We start from the raw sequence: 25,640 nt of genomic DNA on the forward strand, positions 1-25,640 counted from the left end.
GTGATCGGGGTTCGATTCCTGGTCAGGGCACATGCCCGGGTTGCGGGCTTGATCAATGACTCTCTCATCATTAATGTTTCTATCTCTCTCTCTCCCTCTCCTTTCCTCTCTCTGAAATCAATAAAGATATTTTAAAATAATAATAATAATAATAGATTACTTTATATTCCATTTTACTCCTGTCAGTGACACACAGAGTAAACAGAGCTCATTCCTGGATAACACCCAAGTAGTTTCTAGCTCAATGGCTACAGACCTTCAGTTCAGAGGGCACAACAAGCAAATGATGAAAAATGTGACCCTTGGTTCCTCCTTAATTCAGTAATTCAAATAATGACCTGGCAAGTTTGTCATTTATGACTGTGAATCTTTATATTGTCCTTCCTTGCTAGAGGCCATGGACAAAACATTTGTCCTCTCCCTTCAACTGCCTGCCTGAAAAGTAAGAATAAAACACAAGATAGCTCACCCAATTTTTGTGATTTTGTCATCTAATTAAGTAATAGCAGCTAAAGTCCAAATCAACTTTAGCTTCATAAGAACTGTTATAGGTGGTTACAACCCTTTACCTACAGAGCTCATCATCATTCTTTTTCTGCCTTGTAACTATTTTCTAACTACACAATGCATTTGTAAAGTCACCATAATCACTTGAATTTCTGGGTTATAAAATGTGTGAATGCTCTTCCATCCCAATTTCTGGTCTTTAAAAATGCTCTATCTCTTTTCCAATACTGTATTATTAACACAATTACGTGGGTCGGTTTGCCTTATATATGTGACTTAGATATAATGAAAAATACCTCAGGCTCAAATTTAAATCACTTTGTATTTAAGCATTGATTTTTCAAAATGTAGTATAAAGGTGAACTAAATTTACAACTCAATTTGCTCATGGAAATCATCCGTCAAATACGTTGGCGCCTAAGATGCGTATAAGTTTTACATGCATTTTGAAAGAAGTCACGAAGCAGCAGCTACTTTTTCAATAAACTTGGCCAGTTTCACGTCTCTTTTGGTCAGCTGACCACAGTCATGGGAGGTGAGAGTTATCTGGACCTAAGAAAGAGAGAAGCAGTTTTTAAAACTGTGACCTGTGATTCATGGTATTCTCCTTTGGTAGTTCAGAAATCAACCTATTATCCATTGTTCACATTTAAGAACTGGTGAGATTAAATGATTTCAAAAACATGAATAAACACGGCATTTCCAAAACCCAGCCTACGCCAGGGGCACTGCTTCAGGCTGGGCCGCGGCAGCTGCCCGGGCATAAAAAGGTTCTCTCACATGAAGGGCAACTCAGCTGCCAGAATCTCAAATCTTGTCTCTTGAAAAATAAAAGAGAGACTGAGATTCCATTTGAGCTCCCATTACTTTAATTATACCCACTATTTTCAGGCCACTGAGAAAAAGGTATCAAATGTAACAGTTTAGCAATGTTTCCAAGTTAGGAAAGTAAGGTGGGGGTGGGATGGAAGAACAGACTTTTGCTTCCTGACAAATCAATTAAAAGGCAAAAGCAGTTATGGGCAAGGAGAGGCAACAGTGAAAGAAAAGTTTATTCTGGTACATGCATGCTCTGAATTATTACAATAAATCACAAAAATATCATGAGATTTTTCTCTTTATTCAAAGAGGACTTTCAAAGAGAAAAAAGAACCCCAGAGAAATCTAGGTACATTCTAAATGGTATGACCATAAAGGCAAAGACACTTTCTTTCGGGGCATGGGCTGATTCCTCTCACTGTGACCCCTTAACACTACTTGATGAAATCTTTTCGATCTGCTCTTTGTCTTAAGAATGTCAGGGATACTGCATTTAATAAAGTTATTATTTAAAACACAGTTCTTGAGCAAATTTATCTCAATGAGATAAATAAGGCCGTATCTTTCTTATTTGCTTCCATTTCTTTCAATAATTTACCTTAAGAGGGTTTAAAATTTTATCTGCATGGTTTGTTTCATTCAGGAGCCTAATATGGCCCAACTTTCATATTAGTTTCAATAGAAGACAAACATGAAAATAAATGGCTTAGTCACTGTTCTCTTGAGCAGATCTGAAATTTTGTTACTAAATTGCAAAAATACACAGGATTCTAAGAAAAACAGAGAGAATACTTTCCTAAGCACAATGACACTTAGCTGCACAGGATGACAAGGAAGAAAGGGGTTTCCCAAACTCCATAATTAAGGTGATCCCAAAGTAAGGCAATTTCATTACCTTGTTGTAGGCATTGAACCATTCCGGGTGATGATTCATCTTCTCTGCTTGCAGAGCAACTCGGGACATAAAGCCAAAGGCCTGCATAAGATGAAGTCGAAAGTGATTACTGACACTGCCCTCTGCTCTGGACCCCAGAACAATCCAACCAGATAAAAGACACGGCTAGGCTCCTTAGGGAAGCCTGGAGAAACCAAATACGGAAGGGACTGCACTCCGCAGAGCTGGGGTATCAGTGTAGTAGGACCATGACCTGCTGCTCGATGGTGAAAACAATCAGGCTCAAATAAACAAAGCAGGAAATTGGTCTCACCCAGTGACCTGTCTGGACTGTTTAATTGTCCTCAGGACTAGACTCTCCAAAATAGCCCAGAAATAATTTCCCTTCAACCCAGTGCCCTGGACCTCACTACCTGGCTCCAAATCTTAGGAACCACTTTTCTTGCAGCACCGCTCCTTTTGTTTTTAGTGACTGGGTTGCTAACTAAGGCATCAACCACAGAACTATGCAAGACTGTCTTCTGAGTATGTCCTAAGCCAAAGCACTGGCGGAAATGAATAATTTCCCTATTCTGTCGCTCAGGCAGGACAGGAGGGGATGAGGCTATTTTTACTGACATCCAGAGTGAAACAGAAAAGAATGGCTTGCCTGCTCGGGGTCTTTTTGCCATTGCCCAGCATGGCCAGTTCAAAAAGAAAGTACACCGTCTCTCGGCAGAGGGCTGCAGACCCAGCCACAGGTGTAAGTGTGGACCTGGAGGGCTGTCTTCATACCACAGGGAAAGTGCAAACCTAATTTTAAAAAGCAGAAGGCAAACTTGTCCTAAGAGGAAAAAAACTTTTTCTTTCCTGCTTTCAAATTTTTATGAGGGTAATTGCAAACAATAGGAGAGTCTGTCTCTATTGTGCCCAGAAGGCAGGAATACTTGGTAAGACTCTAAGGTAAGGTCACATTAATCACAAAGTTACAGTGGAATTCACAAAGCAGTCCCCATTACAGCCACAGAAATAAATATTTAAGTTCATTACCCCAGCCAGAAAAACCAAGCTGATGTTAGCTGTGCTGTTTTTGGATCACCAAATGACAAAAGAGCAAATTTCCAAGTTAAAAGTGAGAAATATGGAAGATGCCATTTTAAATAATTGTATGTCATTCATAATGGTTCCTATCTCAGAACTCACTTTATTCAGGATAAATTTTCATTTTGCCATTTAAAGCCTAAAGGTTTTCCATTAGGAAAAGGAAAGAAATTCTAGCAAAATTCATTTAACCATATATAAAATTATCGGTGGGAAAGAAATATTCACTCTTCTACCCCTTCTCATTTCACAGTCCCTCCCCACCCCCCATCTACAGTTTCACTTTCCATGGTTTCAGTTACCAGTGGTCAATCATGATCTAAAAATATTAAACAGAAAATACCAGAAATAAACAATTCATAAGTTTTAAATTGTGCAGTTCTCAGGACATGAATCATCCCTCTTTCTGGCGTATCCACACTGTGTACACTACCTGCCTGTTAGTCACTTAGCAGCCATCTCGGTTATCAAAGAGAAAGAGACCACAGTCACATAACTTCTATTATAGCATATTGTTATAATGATTCTATTTTATTTTTGTTGTTGTTAATCTCTTACTGTGCGTAATTTATAAATTAAACTTTATCAGCGGTACATACATATAAGAAAAACATAGTATATATAGGGTTCAGAACTATCTACAGTTGCAGGCATCCACGGGGGTCTTGGAATGTATATCCACAGAAAAGGGGGAATACTGTAATCTGAGTCTCTGCATTATGTGAGGGGAAGGGACAAGTCAAATGTGAAAGCCCATTTCAATTATTCAAACACAGAGTTAACCTGGTTTAAATGATGGATAATGAGAATTTTTACTGTTTGTCTATAATGCCTTACTCTTGTTCAGCTGTAGAAGACTTACAAGACTAACCACCAGCTCTGACACAGTAATACAGTCGTTAAGGGCATGTGCTTTTGAGCCAGTGAGTCCTGGATTCAAATCCCAACTCTACTACTTAACTACCATGTAATTTAACTCTGAGTCTCAGTTTTCTCATCAGTAAAATGGGGATGATAATAAAAAGCTCATGTAATCATTCTAATAAAAAATGAGATAGGGGACATAAAAGCACTTGGCACAGCACTAGGCACAGAGTAAAAGGTCAATGGCACATACTGCTTCTTGCCAAACTTGACAAAACATAATGATGGGTGACAAGCCCTCCCAAAGCCCTGAGAATCTAAGATTCCAGTTGCTGTCTCCAAGAAAAATGGCCCTTTCCTTTTCCCCCGTGTCAGGACTAAGGACTAACACAAATATACCTGACAGATAAAATACTGTGGGGTAACACTATGATGCACACTTACTGGGGAAAACAGCTTAATGACATGTGAGGTGGGCACAGTCAGTCACCACCCAAGTTTTTTGGTTTTTTCGGTTTTCTTTCATCCTCACCCGAGGATATTTTTTCCACTGCTTTTCAAAGAGAGTAGAAAGGGGAGAGAGGGAGAGGGAGAAACATCAGTGTGAGAGAAACACATATAATGGTTTCCTCCCACACATGTCCTAACCAGGGCCAGGGATCGAGCCTGCAACCGAGGTAGGTGCCCTTGGCGGGAATTGAACCTGGGACCCTTCAGTCTGCGGGCTAACACTCTAGCCACTGAGCCAAACTGGCTAGGGCTCTGCCCAAGTTCTTAAGCCCTGTGGCCACAGTTTCTTTGACCATGTTATCCTAAAAGGTCCAAAGTGATACTTAGAATCCCTTACCATTTCCCAAGAGCCAAATGAATAAAATGGATGATTTGAATATGGCCAGAAGTGCTTCTCAAATCTTGGACTACAAGTATGCTATCAGCATAGTAGCAAAATCTATTTCATCACAGATATGACTTAAAACAGAACACCCACCGCGCCCTAGCCAGTTTGGCTCAGTGGTTAGTGTCAGACTGTGGACTGAACAACCAGTTCGATTCCAGCCAAGGGTACGTACCTCTGTTGCAGGCTCCATCTCCGGTTGGGGCACATGCAGGAGGCAACCAATTGATGTATCTCTCTCACATCAATGTTTCTCTCTCTCTCCCTCTCTCTCTCTCTCGCACTCTCTCTGAAAAGCAATGGAAAAACCATCCTCGGGAGAGGGTTAAAACAAACAAAAACAAAACCACAGAACATTCATATCCTCAGAGGTATGTTGATCAAAGAAAAAGCATCTATCATATCTACATACAATGTAAAAAGGAGGGGCACATCCAAAGACCCTCTAAATTTATGTTTTCCTCAGCTTTATACATTTCTCTCAGCTTTCACCTAATATCTGCATTTAATAAAATATCATAATACCTAATAAACCATTTACACAAGATTTACTAATTCTTGCTTAGGGAAAGAACACACAAACTACTCTGGGAACAAAGAGGCAATTTCATAACCCTTCTTCCATATAACAAAACCAAATAATCCCCAAAATATTTATTTTTAAATCCACAAATTAAAAACATCCATAACAGTACACATTCAAATTAAAGTAGAAAAATTTCTGCAAAAAAGCTATATGAGTGGATAGGAGAGGAGAAAAGCAAAACCTCAAGGGGGAATTCTGATTATCTGAAACTATTATAAGAAGGACTATGACTCAACAGCAAACTTGGCAGACAGTGAAGAGCATTTGTCCCTTCTTTCTAAGCTTTTTCACAGTCCTAGCTACCTGTTACCAGGATGAGAGTTGGAATCTAAAGGCCCTCAACTAGCTAAAAACACAGGCTTTCTAAAACCATTCCATAAAGATCTAATCACTATGTTGCACACCTGAAACTAATATAATATTGTATATCAACTATAACCAAAAAATAAAAAATTATTTTAAAAAAAGGAAACTAGAAAAAGCCCAAGGCAGAATAGATACCACTAACTACTCAGTAAGCAGCTTAGAGGACAGGACTGAGAAAATGGTCAAAATAAAGTTTATAAAAATTAAAAAATAATATAGAAAACAAAACAGATCTTATAGGCAATTATTATCAATAAAAGAACAAAAACCCAGAAAAATTAAAAATGTAACTAAAAGATTTAAATATATAGACGGTAAGAATTCAACCATGTCCATGCAACCATTGAAGGAAAAAAAATCCTTTTAAGAAAAAAAAAATCAGTTCACTTATAAGGATAACAAGATTCTGATTGACTTCAACCTTCCACACAGCAACATTCAAAACAGAAGTCAGAGGAGCAATGCTTATCAAGAATTTAGGAAATGAAAGTGCAAAAAAAATTATACCTAGCTAAATTAAACTGGTATTCAAAATTAATGCAAGAGACATAATTTTTTTAATGCAATAATTCAGGGAAAAATTCCCATTCATCCTTCTTATTTAAAAAGGGTAAAAACAAATAACTAAGAGATGAATGGAGAAACCATACCAAAGGTATTGGGAGTGGGCAATAAATTCACTCAGCTCTAGAAATACATTTAAAACAATTCTGGGGATTATCGTAACAGAATGAAATGCAAGTGTTATAAACTATTAAAAAGGTTGAAGGAAAACGGGGAAGAAATGGGGAAGGGAGATGAAAGTTTTAAAAAAACCTTGAAAGCTGAAAAGACCAAATGTTACAGATGTAAGTAATTTAAAAGTATAAAATGTAAGTACTAAAACTAAACGTAATATGAACTAAAACTGTATGGTGAAGGGAAACTGAAAGTATAATTCTGATATTGCTTAGTGGGGAGACCACTATATAAAGAAATATCTAAATGCCATCTAAAGAAATAGAGGATTAAGTCTGCTATATAAAATTATAGGTATAATAGTATCCACTAGTATCCAAAACAAAAATAAAAACATTCACAATTAAGTAAAGAAAAACACAATTAAAATGAAGCAAAGAAAACACAATCCATATCATGATTTAAATTAAGGGGGAAAAAAATATATTGGTTCTGTCATGTTTTGTAAGACCAAACATCTTTCCAATCAATAAACTAAAGAGCCTTGCCCAGCCGGGCGTGGCTCAGCGGTTAAGCGTCGACCTAGGATCCAGGCGATCAGGGTTCGATTCCCGGTCAGGGCACATGCCCGGGGTTGGGGGCTGCAGCCAATCAATGACTCTCTCATCATTGATGTTTCTATCTCTCTCTCTCCCTCTCCCTTCCTCTCTCTGAAATCAACAAAGATATATTTAAAAAAAATAAATTAACTAAAGAGCCTAAATCCAACCAATTAAAAGAAAACTTGACAATGCATCACAAAGCAAACCTCAACCACTGGAAATAAACGGACACAGGCAAATGTAAAAAAATAAAATTTTAAGAAATCATAAGAGCAATTTACAATTATAAAGTATATCCACAATTAAGACTGAGTAATTGTGAATATCTATATTACAAATAACATAGCATCAAAAATCAATTAGGAAGGCCCCAGCCAGCGTGGCTCGGTTGGTGGGAGCACCCTCGCATGCACCACATGGCAGTGGGTTCAGTTTCGGGTCAGGGCACATACCCAGGCTGTGGGCTCCATCCTCGGTCTCTCCCTCCTTTCCTCTTCTCTAAGGTCAATTTTAAACAAAACAATAATAAATAAAAATAAAATACAGCTGTTCTCTTTCTTAAAAAAGGCAATGTGGCAGAAATGACAGGAAATATAGGACAAGTAGAAGCATGTGTAGTTAGATCCTTTAATTCACATCTCTTAATCCATGGCAGATTAAACTAACAAAAGTAAGGACATGGACTACTGAAATACATCATTTAAAAAGTAGAACTAACTGATATATTTTAAACTCTAAAAATTAAGAATACAGCTTTTATTTTACTTATTTTTGTGTCATCTGTCCTTCATCCTCTTTATTCATTATTATGTAACAACTGTCATGTCACTTAACAAGTAGTTAATTATTTTCATACTACACTTGTGATTTTTTTTTTTAATCCTCACTGGAGGATATTTTTTCCATTGCTTTTCAGAGAGAATGGAAGGGGGAGAGAGAGAGAGAAAAACACTGATGTGAGACACGTCGATTGGTTGCCCCCGCACGCACCCTGACCGAGGCAGGGGATCAAGCCTGCAACCGAGGTATGTGCCCTTGACTGGAATCGAACCAGAGACCCTTCAGTCCATGGGCCAACGCTCTAACTGTTGAGCAAAACTGGATAGGGCTACACTTGTGATTTTAAAGATTCCTTTCTCCTTCTATTATATACTTCTCTCTCTCTATTTTTAATCCTCACCTGAGGATATGCTTATTGATTTTAAAAAGAGGGGAAGAGGGAGAGAGAAACATCAACGTGAGAAACAAACATTGATTGGTCACCTCTGGCACGTGCCCCAACTGGGCATCGAACCCACAACCTGGGTATGTGCCCTGACCGGGAATTGAACCCACAACCTTTCAGGGTATAGGACCATGCTCCAACCAACTGAGCCACACCGGCTAGGGCTATACACTTTTCCAATTAAGTATTCATGTTAATGAAACTCCAGATGAATGAAGTGGAATCCAGAATTGCTGGGCTATCCAGAGAACTGACTTGGCTTGAATGCCAATCACTCCAAAAATGCCCAAGTCAACTTGACTGATGATAAGCAGTGGGAGCACTTCCACTGGTCTGCTCTTTCTCCTCATAACTTGCTACTTTCATATCCTGGATCCAAACTGTCATGACATTCCAGATAGAATAACTACTGAATGGTATGTTCTTAGTCCTAAAAGGGCCAGATGCTTGGTCAAATTGCTATATTTAGTTCTGGTAGAATATCTTGATTACATGGTACATACATATTGGAACTCACAAAACAGGTCTATACCTAGTTTTGTAAAGTCTATTTGTTCTTTCGGAAAATTTTCCAGGGGTTTAATCAGCAAATCCCTAGCATTGTATACCATCATCATCCCTTTATTTCCAACTTCATTGAGAAATTCAGCAAATTCCTTGAAGGTTTCAGAGTTCTAGATACTGGAAGTCTAAGATCGGGAGTCAGCATGGCCAGGTGCTGGTGAGAGCCCTCTTCCAGACTGCATACAGCCAACTTATTGTATCCCCACATGATAGAAAGAACACAGCTTTTAAAATATCTATCAAACATTCACAGAAAGTAAACATGTATTAGCCCACAAATAAAATCTCAATAAATTCCAAAAAGTAGAAATAGTACTGACAACATTCTCTAATAAAATTATAAACAGCCCTGGCTGGTGTGGCTCTGTAGGTTAGAGCATTGTCCCATGAACCAAAGGATCACAGGTTGAATTCATGGTTAGGGCACATACCCAGGAGGCAGGTTCAATCCGATTGGAGAACATACAGGAGGCAACTGATCAATGTTTCTCTCTCACATCAATGTTCCTCTCTCTCGCCCCCTTCCTCTCTCTCTAGAATCAATGAAAAACATATCCTCGAGTAAGCACAGATAAACAAACAAACTACAACCCAAAAGTAGCAAAAAGTATTACATGGAAATTTTTTTAAATCCTTCTTTTAAAAGTCTTAAGTAGGCACTGGCCTGGTGGCTCAGTTGGTTAGAGCGTCGTCCTGATACACCAAGGTTTGAGCTCTGGTCAGGGCACATACAAGAAGCAACCAATGAGTGCATAAATAAGTGGAACAACAAACTGATGTTTCTCTTTCTCTTTCCCTTCCCTCTCTCTCTAAAATCAATAAATGAAAAAAATTTAAAATAAATATCCTGAGTCAAAGACATCAAAAGTAAAAAATTAATAATGTAATAAGTACTACATATAGGATACATCTAAAGCAATAATCAGCATAAACATTTTAAAAACTTAAATTCCCTTAAAGAACATGATAGAATAAAAATAAATAAATTAAGCACCCAATCAAGAAGGTAAGTAATTAACAAAATAAACTTAATGAGGAAAATAGGATCGAATACAAATAAAGAGAAAAGCAGATGTAAATGCATTAGGAAAAACGGTAAAACTAATAAATCAAAAAGTTGTATCTGAAAAATTATACAATAGAAAACTGGTTACTTCATCAAAAAAAAAAAAAAAAAAACAAAGACAAGGAGAGAAAGTACAGATAAACAAAAGAGGAAATGACAACAGAAAAGTAACTATAGATAAAAGAAAATTTAAGCCCAGCTGGGCGTGACTCAGTGGTTGAGCATCAATTTAGCATCCAGGAGATCGAGGTTCGATTCCTGGTCAGGACACATGCCCTGGTTGCATGCTCGATCCCCAGCCAGGGCATGCAAGAGGCAGCCCATCAATGACGACTCTCTCATCATTGATGCTTCTGTCTCTTTCTCTCCCTCACCCTTCCTCTCTCTGAAATCAATGAAGATATATTATCTATCTATCTATCTATCTATCTATCTATCTATCTATCTATCTATCTATCTAAACATAGGTAAAATAGTTCTCTGAGAAATAAAAGTTATCAAAACTGACCCCAGAAGAGAAAAATATCTAAATAAACTATAAAAGAGAAATGTGTCTAAGATTAACACCAAAAAGTAACAGTTTCCAATCATTTCACAGAGGAATTCTATAAAACCTTTAATCAAGTTAACTCCAATACTAATTAAACTGTTCCAGAGCATAGAAAAAGAACATTTCCAAGTTATTTTTATAAACTATCATAACATTGTCTCCAAATTCCCACAGAGATAGCACATAATGAAACTATAGACTGATCTCATATTTATTAAAATCTTAATAAACAAAACCTAGTGAAACATGAGCAAATAGGATTTATTCTAAGAATGCAAGGATGGTTCAATATTAGGGAATATATTGATATAATTTATCATATATATGACTTCTATAAACTGTGAAAAGATATTTGAGAAATTCAGTACTCTATGTATCAATTTAAAAAAAAAAAAATTTGAGAGGAAGTGGGGAGAGAGAAACATCTATTTATTGTTCCACTTATTTATGCATTCATTGGTTGCTTTTTTTTTTAATCCTTACCTGAGGATATTTTTTCCATTGCTTTTCAGACAGTGGAATTGGAGGAGAGAGAGAAACATCAATTGGTTGTCTCCTGCATGCACCCAGACTGGGGCACGGGATTGAGCCTGCAACCGAGGTATGTGCCCGTGGTCAGAATCAAACCTGGGACCCTTCAGTCCGAGGGCCAATGCTCTAACCACTGAGCAAAACCTGCCAGGGCACTAGTTGCTTCTTGTATGTGCCCTGACCAGACGTTAAACCCACAACTTTGGCATATTGGGACTATGCTCTAACCAACTTAGATACACGGCCAGTTATTAAAATTCTTAATGAAATAAGAATATATGAACCCCTCTTTAAATGACAGAATATATTCTCAATATCATTCTTAATAAGGAAACACTAGAAGAATTCCCATTAAAGTCAAGAATAAAAGAAGCAGGAAAAAGTCAACAGCCTTTTTATACAATCAACTAATTAGAAAAAATATTGGAAGAAAACATCCCATTTACAATGGCACCAAAATTTATCCAGGAGTAAACTTAACAAGAAATGTAGCTCTAGTGGGTTTGGCTCATGAATACAGTGTTGGCCCACAGGCTGAAGGGTCCCGGGTTCGATGCCAGCCAAGGGCACGCACCTTGGTTGCAGGCTTGATCCCCAGCCCCAGTCGGGAGGCAACCAATAGATGTGTCTCTCTCACATCAATGTTTCTCTCTCTTTCTCTCTCCCTTCCACACTCTCTGGAAAGCAATGGAAAAAATATCCTTGGGTGAGGATTAAAAAAAAAAGAAATGTATAAATTCAGAAAACTTTAAACCACTACTAAAAAATAGATAAATCTTACTACATTAAAATTTTTTTCTGTATGGTAATAAAAACCAAAGAACAAACAAAAGACACACAACAAATTGTATTTGCAGCACTTACTTCCTTAACATATAAAATGTTCCTACAAATTAATAAGGAAAGGGCTAACCTATTTTTTAAAATAGACAAAGAACGTAACAGACATAACAAAAAAGAAATCAAATAGTTCTTAAACACAAAAACAGCTCAATTTCATACATGATAAGAGGGTACAGATTTAAACTAAGTGATGTATCAATTGTATTTCGATAATACTCTGTTGGTGAAGATAGAGAACAGGCACTCTCATGCACTGTTGGTGAATATAAACTAATGACAATCACTATGAAAGAACATGACAATATCTATCAAAATTTTAAATGCCCCATGCCCTTAGGAAAAAAATGTCCAAGTCTTTCAGCCAAACAATTCCACTTCTAGGAATTTGTCTGCAGACATACGCAAACATAAATTGCAAGAATGGTCACTGCAGTATAGTTCGTAACAGCCATGCACTTGAGAGAGCTATCAATAGGGACCTGATTAAATATATCACAGTACATTTATACACTGGAATACTACACAGCCATTAAGAATGAGGAAACTGTTTATCCTCTGACATGGAAATACCTCCAATATATGTTGCTAAATGAAAAAATACGTAAAAATAGTTTATGAATTGTATAAAAATTCAAGAAAATAAACCATATGCACTAATATCTCTGGAACTAGTTACAGTCTGGATGATGAGGGGGTAGGTGGAGGAGGGAACTGGGTGATTGAGCATCAGGAACAGGAAGAGACTTCTATACTCTTTGGTACCTTTTGAATTTTGTACCACGTATAGACATGATCTATGTTTAAAAATTAGTTTTGGGGGGGAAAATGAAGAAGCCATGAAAATGAAGGACTCACTGTAAAGGCAGCTGGGATCCTGCAGTGTATGTAACCTGGTTCATATTAAAATATTTTGGCTCATGTTAACTTCTTAACATATGCCTACCTGTTTAGGTGGGTTTTTAGTGCCAATTTACAGCATAGTTTGTCTATGAGCCATGTTCTGTTGAGCCACGGCCATTTCAAACAAACATATGGCCAACAAATAACATATAATGGCTGATAATAGTTTCAGTCTTTCCTCTATTGCAAATTACAAACATTTTATGAACAAGTCAATGAATGCATGATGAAGTATGACTTTTTAAGTCACTCTGCCATTTTAAAGAATGTAAGCATTACAATCACAGTAAATTGGGCCAATGAAGTTTGTCATTTGGAAATCTCCAAACCATCAGCAATTAAAAGATTTTTCCATGAACCCCAAATCAAGTATTCTTTGGGAACTTTAATTTTTCTAAAAGTTCCTTTTGTTTCATTTTATTCCATGAAAATATGAAAGACTATTAGATGCACAAAACCAAAACAAAAATCCTGTATCAATCTGTGAAATGTTTAACAGCACCCTGAATTTAAAACGCAGCTCCAGCCAAATAACATGTATGATTTATTAAAGTTCTAAGATTTAACTTCTAGCACATATTTACAATACAAATCTTTCATTACTCAGAATAGTTCTCTTTGATATGTTCTTTAAATCAGCTGCCTTTTATATTTTGATTATAGACTATTTTAATTATGCACTAAAAAAGAACATATCTCCCACTAAGAAAATGAGCACCAGCAACTCCAAAGTAATTTTCCCAGTACAATCTCCATTAAGCCTCTAAATACTTCCTTTACTAATTCAATGAATTAGAACTCTATTGTTTACGAATCACCTTTATGTTTGTAGGCCCATAACCCTTCTTTTATAAAACACAATTGCTATGGAAGGAAATGATATTTATGTCTGATTAGAAATGAAAACACTATTACATAAATCAGTTTGGGCATTTCTTCACGTCTTGAAACATGATCGGCAATTTAGTCTAATTGGTGATCAAGGAAACTATCTTGTGATCAATTAAAGTAATTACCAGAATCCGGCAACACAACCTACCTTAATTTCGGCTAGAGTCTGCACTTCTTCAACTTTAATTAAAAATAATGAAAATTATTAAGCAAAATGCATGGCAAGATCATTGCCAAGCACGCACATGTCACAGGACAGGACCTTCCCTGGGTGTTGGTGACCGATCAATCACACATAAACATTGCTTGGTGCACCAAGGAAAGGCGTTCTTTGCCCCAGAATATGATTACGTGTCTCAACATGACTTTCTCGTGGAAAACACTGTTAACTGTTCTAGCCACTGCAAAGGGAACATCAGATGTTAATTTGTGGGCAACAGAATATTCTCAACTAGCAACATGAGAATTGTGAGGAACAGACCCAACCAAAGATGCATTTGATCCATGCTTTTTTTCTCCAAACTGTTACCCATATTTTGAACACAATAGTCAAATGCAAAGATTTCAGGGTCAAAGACATAGGTTCAAATCCTAGCTCTGCTATCTACTAGCTATGTGACCTCCGAGGAATTACTTAACCTCTGAAATGAGCCTCAGTTTTCTCATATGTAAAAAAGGGCTAATTCATGTAACATTTTACAGTATGCCAGTCATTCTATTAGGCACTCAGTTAATGCTAGTGATTATTATCATCACCAACACTTTTTTAACGTGTATATATAATGTCTGTGGCTTGGAGAGGAAGAATTCCTTTCCAAACCTAGTAAAAGAACAATTGGAAGGCCAAAGAAATTCACCTTTGCAGGGCTGAAAAACCCAGAAACATATTTAAAACTGTTTCTCTAAGTGGGTATCCGTATAGGAAGATTTCTGGTGGAACTGGCAATCTGTCAGTGAGCACCTTAGTCAAGCAGGTGACTCGTGTCTCTCTGAGAAGCCAGGTTAAAGGCCTCACCTGATGCCCTTTACCTAGGCAGTCCAGTGGAGAGCACACACAACTCCCACTGACCCCAGGGCGACTAGTCTACCTGCCTTCTACTTAATCCACTGCAGAACTTAACATTTCCAATGACTCAGGCCAAGAATATCCAACTCTGAAATTAAAACTGGCTTCCCCAGGCACTTGAGACAATGCCCTCAAGCTCCTGAGGGAGCAGCCTGCTCTACTGTGCCCTCAGTTGAATTAGTGCCCCTTCAGCTAGTGGTGAGTACACCACCTATGAGAGAGCACGCTCACCTCTAAATATTACCTTCAAAACCTATACTCACAGAACCGCAACATTTTAGAGCCTTTACAAAAAAAGGAAGTTCTTAAGTCAACATTTTTTAAAATTACTGTAATATCCTAAAAAGCCATTTGGAAAAATAAGGCAGCTCTTTTTAGCTAATTACACAGTAGCACCTTCAAGATATGCTGCTAAGTGAGAAGGAAAGGTTCGAAACAGTTTTCCTCTGCAGAATTAGGGTTCCTAATTACATTAGTAAATTCCTCCTGAATTTCTAGGCTAGGAAGACTACCCTTTGAGACACCTACTCTTCTCCAGGCAGAAGTTTAACCAACATAAACACCTCTACATACAACTTTACCTAAGAGCTCTTTGTTTCTGTTCCATTTTTAGCAAGAGTTCTCTAGACAGACTTCACACAGCTGATGAGTGCCAAAAAGGCATTCTGGCCAAGATGGTCAAAAGGTGAGAACATCTTTTCCCTGAAAAGACTACTCATTTCCAAATTCCTCTGCCCATACATTTAAAGTGCAGTTCCCCGTATCATCATCAGCTACTACTGGGCAGACCAACAGCTCAGCCTGATTAGCTCCTTCTAGAAGTTCTCACAATCTAGTTTTGCTCTCTTGATCAGCACATTTCACCAGTTTTCTAGCCATCCTTTTCCCCTAAAGCAGACGGAAACACTGGTTTCAAAATCACACAAAAAGAAACCATTTACCCAGAGTTCCCTAATGTCAAAATAACTCCTGATGCCTCACCATTCATTAGAGTTGTTCATTCGTGCCAATCAGTTTGCCTCAGAAAAATCCTGCTGGAGGTTTTTTTTCCTGATCGGCTGATAATCCATATCTGTTGCCTTTCATGAGTCTTACGAGGTAAGAGGTACTACAAAGTTCTTTGTTTTGTTTTAGCAGCCCTTTAAGAATTAGAATTTACACTGCTTGGTATTATCATTATAAAATCTAAATTTATATAGAAAAAATATCTCTAGGCTTCAACTTCATGCATCCAAACTACCAAAATATATGGACAAATCCATTTTTTAAAATTGAATATGCAAAATGGCATTCTACTCCCTACCTTTTCTTCTTTATAATCAACTGGCTCCTTTTAAGAGATGCTACTTACACTATATAATTCTACTTTATATCTGACATGAAACTGTCTAGCCCTACTATTGTAATTTTTAAAAATTTGTATGACCCGGCCAGGTGTGGCTCAGCGGTTGAGCATCGACCTAGGATCCAGGAGATCGGGGTTCGACTCCCGGTCAGGGCACATGCCCGGGTTGTGGGCTCAATCCCCAGTCAGGGCCATGCAGGAGGCAGCCGATCAATGACTCGCTCATCATTGATGTTTCTATCTCTATCTCTCCCTCTCCTTTCCTCTCTCTGAGATCAATAAAGGTATGTTTTTATTTTAAAAATCTATGTACCTAATTTTAAAAAGAGAAAGAAAGAAAACGCAAAAAGGTTTCTACTCAAATTGGGACACATTAAATTAAGCTGAAAGTCAAGATCCTGAAACAATAACCAAAAGGGTAGAGAAAGACAATGAGAGCTCAGGGCAGAAACAAGAGCTCAGGAAGTTGGGAGCACTCAAAAATCTTTAAAGAAACAAACCAATACCTAATTTGGCTCGATGGTAGAGTAAGTACATCTCCTACAAGCAGTATACATTTTGTAAAACCGTCTCATCCCACTGCACAAAACATCTGATGGTATAAAAAGGTCTGTACAAGATCAACAAATTCATACTTATTCTCTTACTTATTTTTAAAACGGAATCAATTTTACTTTTAAGAGTTTTTAAGTACAATGTTGGCAACACTGCTGATATTTCCTGTAAGAAAAATACATCACCCAAATATTCAAGCTCGATCAGACATCCTGAAGTTTCCACGGAGGACCTCCAGTGATAGTCGGCTGCGATGCATCACTAGAAGAAAACAGCCTGCCAGATCCACTTCTCAGAAAACAGTGCCAATCCAGAAGAAGCCCAGTAAGGAAAGAGACCATCTCATAAGGCGTCTGTATTTATTTGTTTCAAAAGTGCACACCCTGGTTGTGAACTTGGAAAGGTCCCTGAACCTGTCAGTCTTCAGACACTGAGCTGAAGCAAACCACAATATATTCAAAATTTATCCCCAACCTGCTATGATGAGGCTTAAGGAAAGATCTAATACTACCCTTATAGATTGAAACACGGTACTTTCTTGTTTTTTTGTTTTAAACGGTATTACTAAAGAAAAAAGGAAACTCTCGGGGCTTGAGCCACACAGAGAGTAAAATAAGCTCAGCACTACCTACTCTGTTTTTGGTATCAAAAGGCTCACAAGGTCTGGTGGGTGGTATCATCACCCACCAGAAAGATTCTAATCCCACCTCTGTCTGATTCTATGGCCTTGAGCAAATCCTAAACCTCTCTCATCGATCCTAGCCTCTGGAAATTGGAGGCTCTACTACTTCTTAACTTCACTGTATAAGACGTTCTCATAAAAACCTGCAGAGTGCTCTGTAGAGAAAACATGCTACTATAGAACACTGAAAGGTTTCCAATTTGCCTGAATCCTACACAAAGGAATTTTATGCCATTTGTTAATCTAGAAAATTGATTCTGTGGCCAAATAAACTTAGTTGCATCCTGAATACAAATGAATAATTATAAGTCTCTGTTAAAAATTCACAAATAAGGCCAATAACTCAGAAAATCATAATGAACAGAGGAAATGTTAAAAAAAATGCTTTTTACGTCAATTCTTTTTGCAATAGTCCAATACAAATTACCTTAACTTGAGCTGTTGATCGGGGAGGGTTTTGGGGGGGTTGGGTGGTGGTGTTGTTTTTAATAATTTACAGAATCCTGAAACAGAAACAAATGGTTTTCCTGAATGGATACAAATGGGATCATTTGTTTTTCTCCTCCTTAGAGCAGGCTCCCATTCGGAAACCCCCCAGAGCAGTCGCCTTCTCTGTGCATGTGAGGGCTGACCGGCAGGCAGCACACAGCAAAACTCCATCTCCGCACCAAGACCTGCACAGCTTGTTCCCAAGCCCACAGAGGAAGGGAACACGCACAGCTGGCACTAAGCGCTGGGACAAAGAAAGAACATTGGTATTGATGCAGTGGGAGTGTGCAGCCACTTGATGCAGTTACGAAAGAGAAATTCTTCCCTTTTGTTTTTAAAAGTTTATTATTTCATACTTTATGCAAATCATACTTTATCTATTAGGCAATAATATTTGAGAAATACTCAAGTGAAATTAAAGGCTTCAATAGCCTTGCCAAAAGCACTGTGATTTTCCTATAAAAAAATTATTCCAATTTGTTGATCTTACATAGGATGAAACATACTGTAACAATCTTCGTAATTTATGTCCTGTTGGGACACAATGATTTAAAGTAACATAATACAGAGCCGCATCACGGCTAATCTAAACCACCTGACCAGATAAACACCAGCTTCCCTTCTCTCTTCAGCAAGGGCATTTCTGTTTATTGTCATATCATTTCCTCATTCTAGGAACATGCAGAATAAATGCAGCCAACCTGCATTTCAGTGGGAGGCTGAGCTGGCCTTTCCCATGTCAGGAGGTTTGTGTGCACACAGGTACCAGTACAATGTCAAGGGCTTACAAGACAGAAAACAATCCAAAAATTCCACTCTCAAAATCATTTACAATGAAGCAAATATGGATTCATCCAGTACAATCTGGACCAGGTGTGGTGTTATAAACCACAATCTTTTGGAGATTTTTAAAAATGTCACTGAAGAGGTAATTCTTTAAAACAAATTATGGGGCTTACTATGAGCCAAATTTTTATAAATGCTTCAATCATGCCTCTTGCAGTGGTCACAGGCACTCATGAGCTGATTAACCAAGCTGAAACGCCCAAATTAACCAACATCTTTTGAGGGGAGAGAAAGACAAAGAGTCCATATGGCACTAACCATGGCCATTTCTGGGACACAACTACACAGGCACATTTCAAATGTGAGGTTTCTCCAGAGTCCCAATCCCTTCTCTCTCCTCATATGAACAAACCTTACTGGCTATTGGAGGTTTTTAGGGGGACTTAAAGGAAGGGTTTAAAGTTTCAATCGTGAAAGAAAATGTGCAGAAACACATGTGCATTCAGCAGATAACAATTCACTGAAAATATTTTAAATCAAAACAAAATGCCTGTCTGACCAAATTTTTATAAACTTGGTTGGGGAAGAGGAAAACAAACAATTGTTTAAGAGCGGTTTCAAATACGGCTTTCTGCTATTACTGAGAATTTTCAAAGCTCTTCATGCTCCATTGGAAACCGCTCTGCTTCACAAGCTATTCTGGTCAGTCCTGCCAAAGAAATGGTCTGATACACTTTATTACAAGTTTATCAATTTGCTTACCCAGACAAATATATATAATTATCTTTGCCTACAAAGACCAGTGTAAAACAGGATTCCTCCACTGAAAACAAGATTACTCAAACACAATGAAAAATGGAGGGGCTAGCAGACACTAGGCATTTGCATCCCACCTCCAGCTCCACTGAAGTCCCCGCTGCAACATCCTAACTCAAGTCTACCAGTCTCAGGATGTGCAGAACCTGAGCCAACTAGACCAGCACCATTTTCAGTCTCACAGGCATCTGTACAGGAAAGGAGAAAGCAAGTAGTTACATTTCTGTCACATCTTGGAGCCTTTTCACTTGGGAAATTAAAGGGAAAATATCATTTTGAAGTGGTGTGTTTTTTTCAGACAGCAGACATTCAGTAACTTGGGTTTTAATGTAACACTAAACACAATTGTAAAAATTTAAGGTGACAGATTACAAATCTGCAGTATTACTGGTGACATTCCAAGTTAGTGCTATCAACAGCGAATCTTGATAAAAAGTGTATAAAAGGGTCTTTTTTGCCCTAAAGCACTTACAGGATGGACTGAGGCCCCACTGGCTAATTCATGCTTTCGTGATTCTTGCACTTTATGTATACCTTCCCAGATTTCTAGAACCACTTCAAAATCAGCTCACATTGCCCTGAATTCACGAGGTCTCAGGTCACCATGAGTTACACTGGCATCATGCATGGGTAGGGATTCTGATGATAAGGAGCCTTGTCATCACTGGGCTACAATGTGACTGTCCCAAAGCCCTGCCCTTCTCATAATCCTGAACCTTCACTTTTTATTAATCTGTATACCAGAGGGTTATCCCACAATTCCATTTTTGGATCTATACCCTAAGGAAACTCTCACACCTGTACTCAAGGATGCTTGTTACAGAACTGATGTAATAATGAACATCTTAAAGAATCTAAATGTCCATCAATAGGGCAATGGCTAAAACTGTGGTTAATATTTAAATTTTTACTTGATTTGCAGAAGACTAGAACATTTTTACAAACAAATCTACTGTATTAGAAGCAATGTGATGAGACAGAAAAACTATCCAGTGTACAAATCCAAAACCTGGGCTCCAGACCCAGACCTTGAGCAAACTACATGACTTGGCTGGGTTGAGATTCCCATCTGGTGCAAGGAGACGATGTGTACCAATCACACAACACAGTGGCCTCACATACACAGTAACAGTCAAGAAAAGGCAATATTAGCTAATAATAGCTGTAGGCACAAGGAACCAGATATCTGATTACTTTCTGATTATTTCAGCATTAACCATAAATTATTTTATCATTTACATGGAAACACCTGAGTACACACTTTTCTGATCAAGCAGTACCTTCTGAACATAACTGATTCTTGCTGATTATGGATCTTAGTGTATCTCAAGGCCCAAGATACCACTGATTCTCATTGTTCAGTTCTGTGGATGAAGAAGGAAAGGAAAACACGATGGGCATCTGTAAAATCACAAGTCCAAGGCAGGCACTCATACCACCCTGTGAACATGTCAGGCTGATCGTGCCTGTTTTACAGAGAGAACTGAGGCTATGACAGGATAAGTCACGTGCCCAGAGTTACACACCTCATAAAAAAACGAGGCTGGGATTCGAATACAAGTATGTCCAACTCCAAAGTCCCCATGTGTGAATTTAGGACAAATCTCTGATGTCAGAATACGTTTTTTCTATTTATTTATTTTACCTAAATGTTATACCAAAAATAAGTTTCCTGTAATTTTAATTTTAAAAATTTGATTGCAAGAGAAAAATAAAGGATTACAGAGGTTTAGAAAAAACTATTATATATTTTGTTTTTATTTTTTCCCTTGTGCACTTTTTTCCACAACTGTCATGATAATATTTATTTATTGTGTATCCTGAACCTTCTTATAACGTGAAAACATCCTACTCATTTTCCACATGGCTCCTGGTCTTCTTTACTTATTTTTAAAAGCTGCACAATCTCACAAAGAATGGGTAATTTTCTCTTTTAGAAGTTATTTCATGTAAATAGTTCAATCATATAGAAGAGACACATGTACACCAAATATATCTTACGCCAGGCCTCTGAACATAAACAGTCTTTGAATTCTCTACCAATACACATTGCAGAGTTTCGGGGGCAAAATTAGAGTAACTGAATAATTAGGGGTTTACAAAATAAATGATGTCTTTTTTTAATCCTATTTTAAATGTCCAGTGAGAACATTAGATAATATGATAAAATCCTCTTTAGCTCAGCACCTATTAAAGCAACCAATTAGTTTAGATATTAACAATCTGCTGTGATAAAACCATAACAATTGAACCTGTAAGAACCTCCATCCACCAAACTTGAAACAACAGGGACAATGTCATCAAATTTTATGTGCAGGCAGTGTGTCCTGTGGTCAGATCCCCAGAGTACACTTCTCGGAGACCCAAGTTCCTATCCTCAAACACTTCTTCCAGCCACACGTGTGACTGTGGGCATGCCACCCAACTTTCACACTCAGCTCCTCTATTTGTCCAGGAGAGGACCAATGAGGGGCTGTGAGAACACGTCAAGGAGTTAGGATGAGCTACATGTAAAAGGAACCCTCATTCACTGCTAGTGGGAACGTAAGCTGATACAGCCACTGTAAAAAACAGTATGGAGCTACCTCAAAAAATTAAGAATAGAGCTACCACACAACCCAGCAATCCCTCTTCTGGGTGTCTACCCAAAAATTTAAAAACATTTACTCATAAAGATATATGTACCCCTATGTACACTGCAGCATCATTCACGGTGGCCAAGACATGGAAACTGAAGTGTTGATAGATGACTGCCTAAAGACGATGTGGTACATATATAAAATGGAATATTACTCGGTCATAAGAAAAATAAAATACTGCCATTTGTGACAACACAAATGAATCTTGATATGTTAAAATAAGTCAGACAGAAAAAAAATCATGTCACTCATATGTAGGATATAAAACAGAAAGTGACAAATGAAAACTCACAGACATGCCCTGCCCAGTGTTGCTCAGTGGTTGGAGTGTCTGCCTGCACACCGAAGGATCATGGGTTTAATTCCCAGTCAAGGGTATATACCTGGGTTGCAGGTTTGATCCCCAGCCCCAGTTGGGGTACGTGCAGGAGGCAACCAATCAAGGTGTCTCTCTCATGTCGATGTTTCTCTCTCTCTCCCTTCCCTTCCCCCTTCTTCTCTCCCTTCCCTTCCCCCTTCCTCTCTCCCTTCTACTCTCTAAAAATCAATGGAAAAATATCCTCGGGTGAGGATTAAAAGAAAAACAACAAAATACAAAGTATGGTGGTTACCAGAGGGAGGGGGATGGAGGGGAGTAGAAGAGGGTCAAGGGGGTCAAGTACATGGTTACTGAAGGAGACTTAACTTTGGATAGTGAACACAAAATGCAATATACAGATGATGTATTACAGAACTGTACACTTGAAACCTATATAATCTTATTAACCAATGTCACTCCAATACATTTAATTTTTTTTTAAAAAGGGTCTCATGTATTTGTGTCTTTAATGCTTAGACAACAGAGTACAGTCTGCCTTCCATATCTCCGGGTTCTACATCCACAGAGTCAACCAACCACGGATCAAAAATACTAAAAAAAAAAAATCCCAGAAAGTTTCAAAAAGCAAAATTGAATTTTGCACTGGCCAAGCATGATCCTGAATCCACATGAATGAAGTGCAGGCACACTCTGCTGTAGCCCCCTGCCGTTTCACAGACCCTCAGTCCCTCTCCGGCACTCATTGAGCATCACTCACCTCATGTACTGTTCACAAGCCATTTTATATAAGGAACGTCAGCCCAGCCAGCGTGGCTCAGCAGCTGAGCACTGACCTAGGATCCAGGAAGTTGCAGCTCGATTCCTGGTCAGGGCACATGCCCGGGTTGCAGGCTTGATCCCCAGTGGGGGGGGGCATGCAAGAGGCAGCCGATCAAAGACTCTCTCATCATGGATGTTTCTATCTCTCCCTCTCCCTTCCTCTCTCTGAAATCAATACAGATACATTTTTTTAAAAAAAGGAGCTTCGGCATCCACAGATTTTGGTACCCGTGAAGGGTCCTGGAAGCAATGCCATGGGACAACTGTACTGCCCTGAAATAATCATCTTAATTTCTCCAAATTATGATATTGGTAGAGTTTCATAATGAAGTCAAAGTCCTCATTAACCTCTTGGCCCACCCTAATCTCTTCCTCAAGCAACCAGTGCAAACTTGGGGCCATGCCTACCCTGGTGTCTGAGATGTATTCTTCATTGCAACCTTGAGAATTATGACCAGCTGCAAATCTGAAAACAAAAAATATGCTGAGCTGTGAATATAGGGAGTGGGCATGAAGTCAGAAATAAATTGGGGGTATTTCTGAAAGAAATGCACAATCCAGATAGCCATGATTCCTGAGACCAACAGGGCTGGGACTGGCAGAGGCTGCAGCAGTTACCTGGCCCAAATCCCCAAGGCTCGGAAAAGCATGCCTTACAATTTTTAGCCTGAATTTTCTGCACAAAAGAGGTGTTCTGCCTTAACATTAAATCTCTCTGGGTCCATGCAGAATGTTATAGAAAAGTGCTCAAATAGTCCTGTATACAGAAAGACCGAGAAGAGAGAATATACTTGGTGTACAGGCCTAGCACTCCTACCCTGGATAGTTACTCGTCTCTCAGCCTTGGCTTCCTTGGTGATAGCAGGGTTCCTCCCACTGTGTAACTTGATGAGCAGCACAAAGAGAAAAGTGCTGTACTCCCGGTGATTTAAAAAAAAAAAAAAAAAAAAAAGATTATTCTCACAGCACAGACTGGGGTCTCCCTAAGCCAGCAATCAAATTGTTTAAAAAGTGAGGGTTTTGACTTTCCTGGTAGTTAGGGAAGAATCTAGAGCTCTCTGTCTGGCATCAATGACCTATTTGGAACCTCAGAAGTGTTTTTACAAGCTCCAGTAAAAGTTTAAGGTAGTTAAGTGTCCGAGTTATCTTTCAGCTTCATATATTGTAAAAGCAGACCCCAAGTCACAAATGTCTGCCTCAGCCTTTCAGAAAGAGCACCTTTGAACCTTCATATGTGTTTCATCTGTTGCCTCCCTTAGATGCACTGACGGTTTTAGGCCTGGAGACTGTGTCCACACATGGGGGGTGCTGCACAGGATTTTAGTGGTCTCTGGTTTTTTGCACAGACTGGGGCGATCTGAATCACTCTTTCTCCTGGCTGCCTCAGATTTCAGTAAAATCTCCTTCAATGATAATGGAGGTTCCTATGACCCAGCAGATGTCCCATACATATTATTACATGGGCATAACAGGTTACGGGTACAAAGTTCTAAAAATTTCAAAATCTCACAAAAACAATAAAATCTGAAAATAAGATAATCAACGACTACATTAACACAAACTTGTAATAAAGGCACAATTCTGTCCAGCCACCTTCTGTGAGTACCACTTTCTAACAAAGCAGGGCAGTACTGAATAGTGACAGCTAAAAGAAACTCGCATACGCCTATTTTTAGAAAGTTTCGGGTTGGTGTTTTCTCTCAAAATTAAATACTATTCAGTATTTTCTTTAAATATATTTCCTTTAAATGATAAATATGGTCAGGTGTAGTCCAAATATGATATTTTTAAAGACTAAAAACACAGTTATAGTAATAGGTTTAATTTTTTTTAATTTGTTCAAAAATCTGACAATAGAGAAAATGAAGGTTAAATTAATATAGCCAGTATTTATATCATTCATTCAAGTAAAGCCTTTGGATTTTAGAAGTACAGGTAGACCCTACTTTATTAAAAAGCTTAAAAAGTTATAGCTAAATGAAGAGACTTTTTTGGTGTGGCACCTTTCTTTTGCCATTTATAATTCTGTGAGTTAGCAATAAATTACTTTGGTTATGTCAAAATAAATGGGAAATGGTTTGGGTTTTAATGCAATTTTTTTAAAAGGTGGTAATACATTTCTTTAATAGCATTCTATATGTATATATTTTAAAAGTAATTAAAATCTCTATACTTAATGCTTGAATTTCAGACAGCATTTAAGCATTCCTAACTTCACAACCTCCTAACTGTATTCTCCCCCCCTACCCCGCAGAACTACCT

General features: G+C 38.2%; 1 protein-coding gene across 1 annotated transcript in view; it reads right to left on the reverse strand.

Moving 5' to 3' along the window:
* Positions 1-815: 815 nt before the first annotated feature.
* The window catches only part of PCBD2 (pterin-4 alpha-carbinolamine dehydratase 2), a 57,613-nt gene continuing 32,788 nt past the window's right edge, over positions 816-25,640 (reverse strand). Inside the window, exons 3-4 of the mRNA XM_016197536.2 lie at positions 2,222-2,302; positions 816-1,059 (exon numbers count right to left, since the gene is read on the reverse strand). Coding sequence (XP_016053022.2) covers positions 964-1,059; positions 2,222-2,302 — 177 coding nt within the window. The 3' untranslated portion in view covers positions 816-963. The remainder of the gene's footprint in view (positions 1,060-2,221; positions 2,303-25,640) is intronic.

Source organism: Miniopterus natalensis, chromosome 4 (genome assembly GCF_054644295.1).
Source record: "Miniopterus natalensis isolate mMinNat1 chromosome 4, mMinNat1.hap1, whole genome shotgun sequence".
Classification (NCBI taxonomy): Eukaryota; Metazoa; Chordata; class Mammalia; order Chiroptera; family Miniopteridae; genus Miniopterus; species Miniopterus natalensis.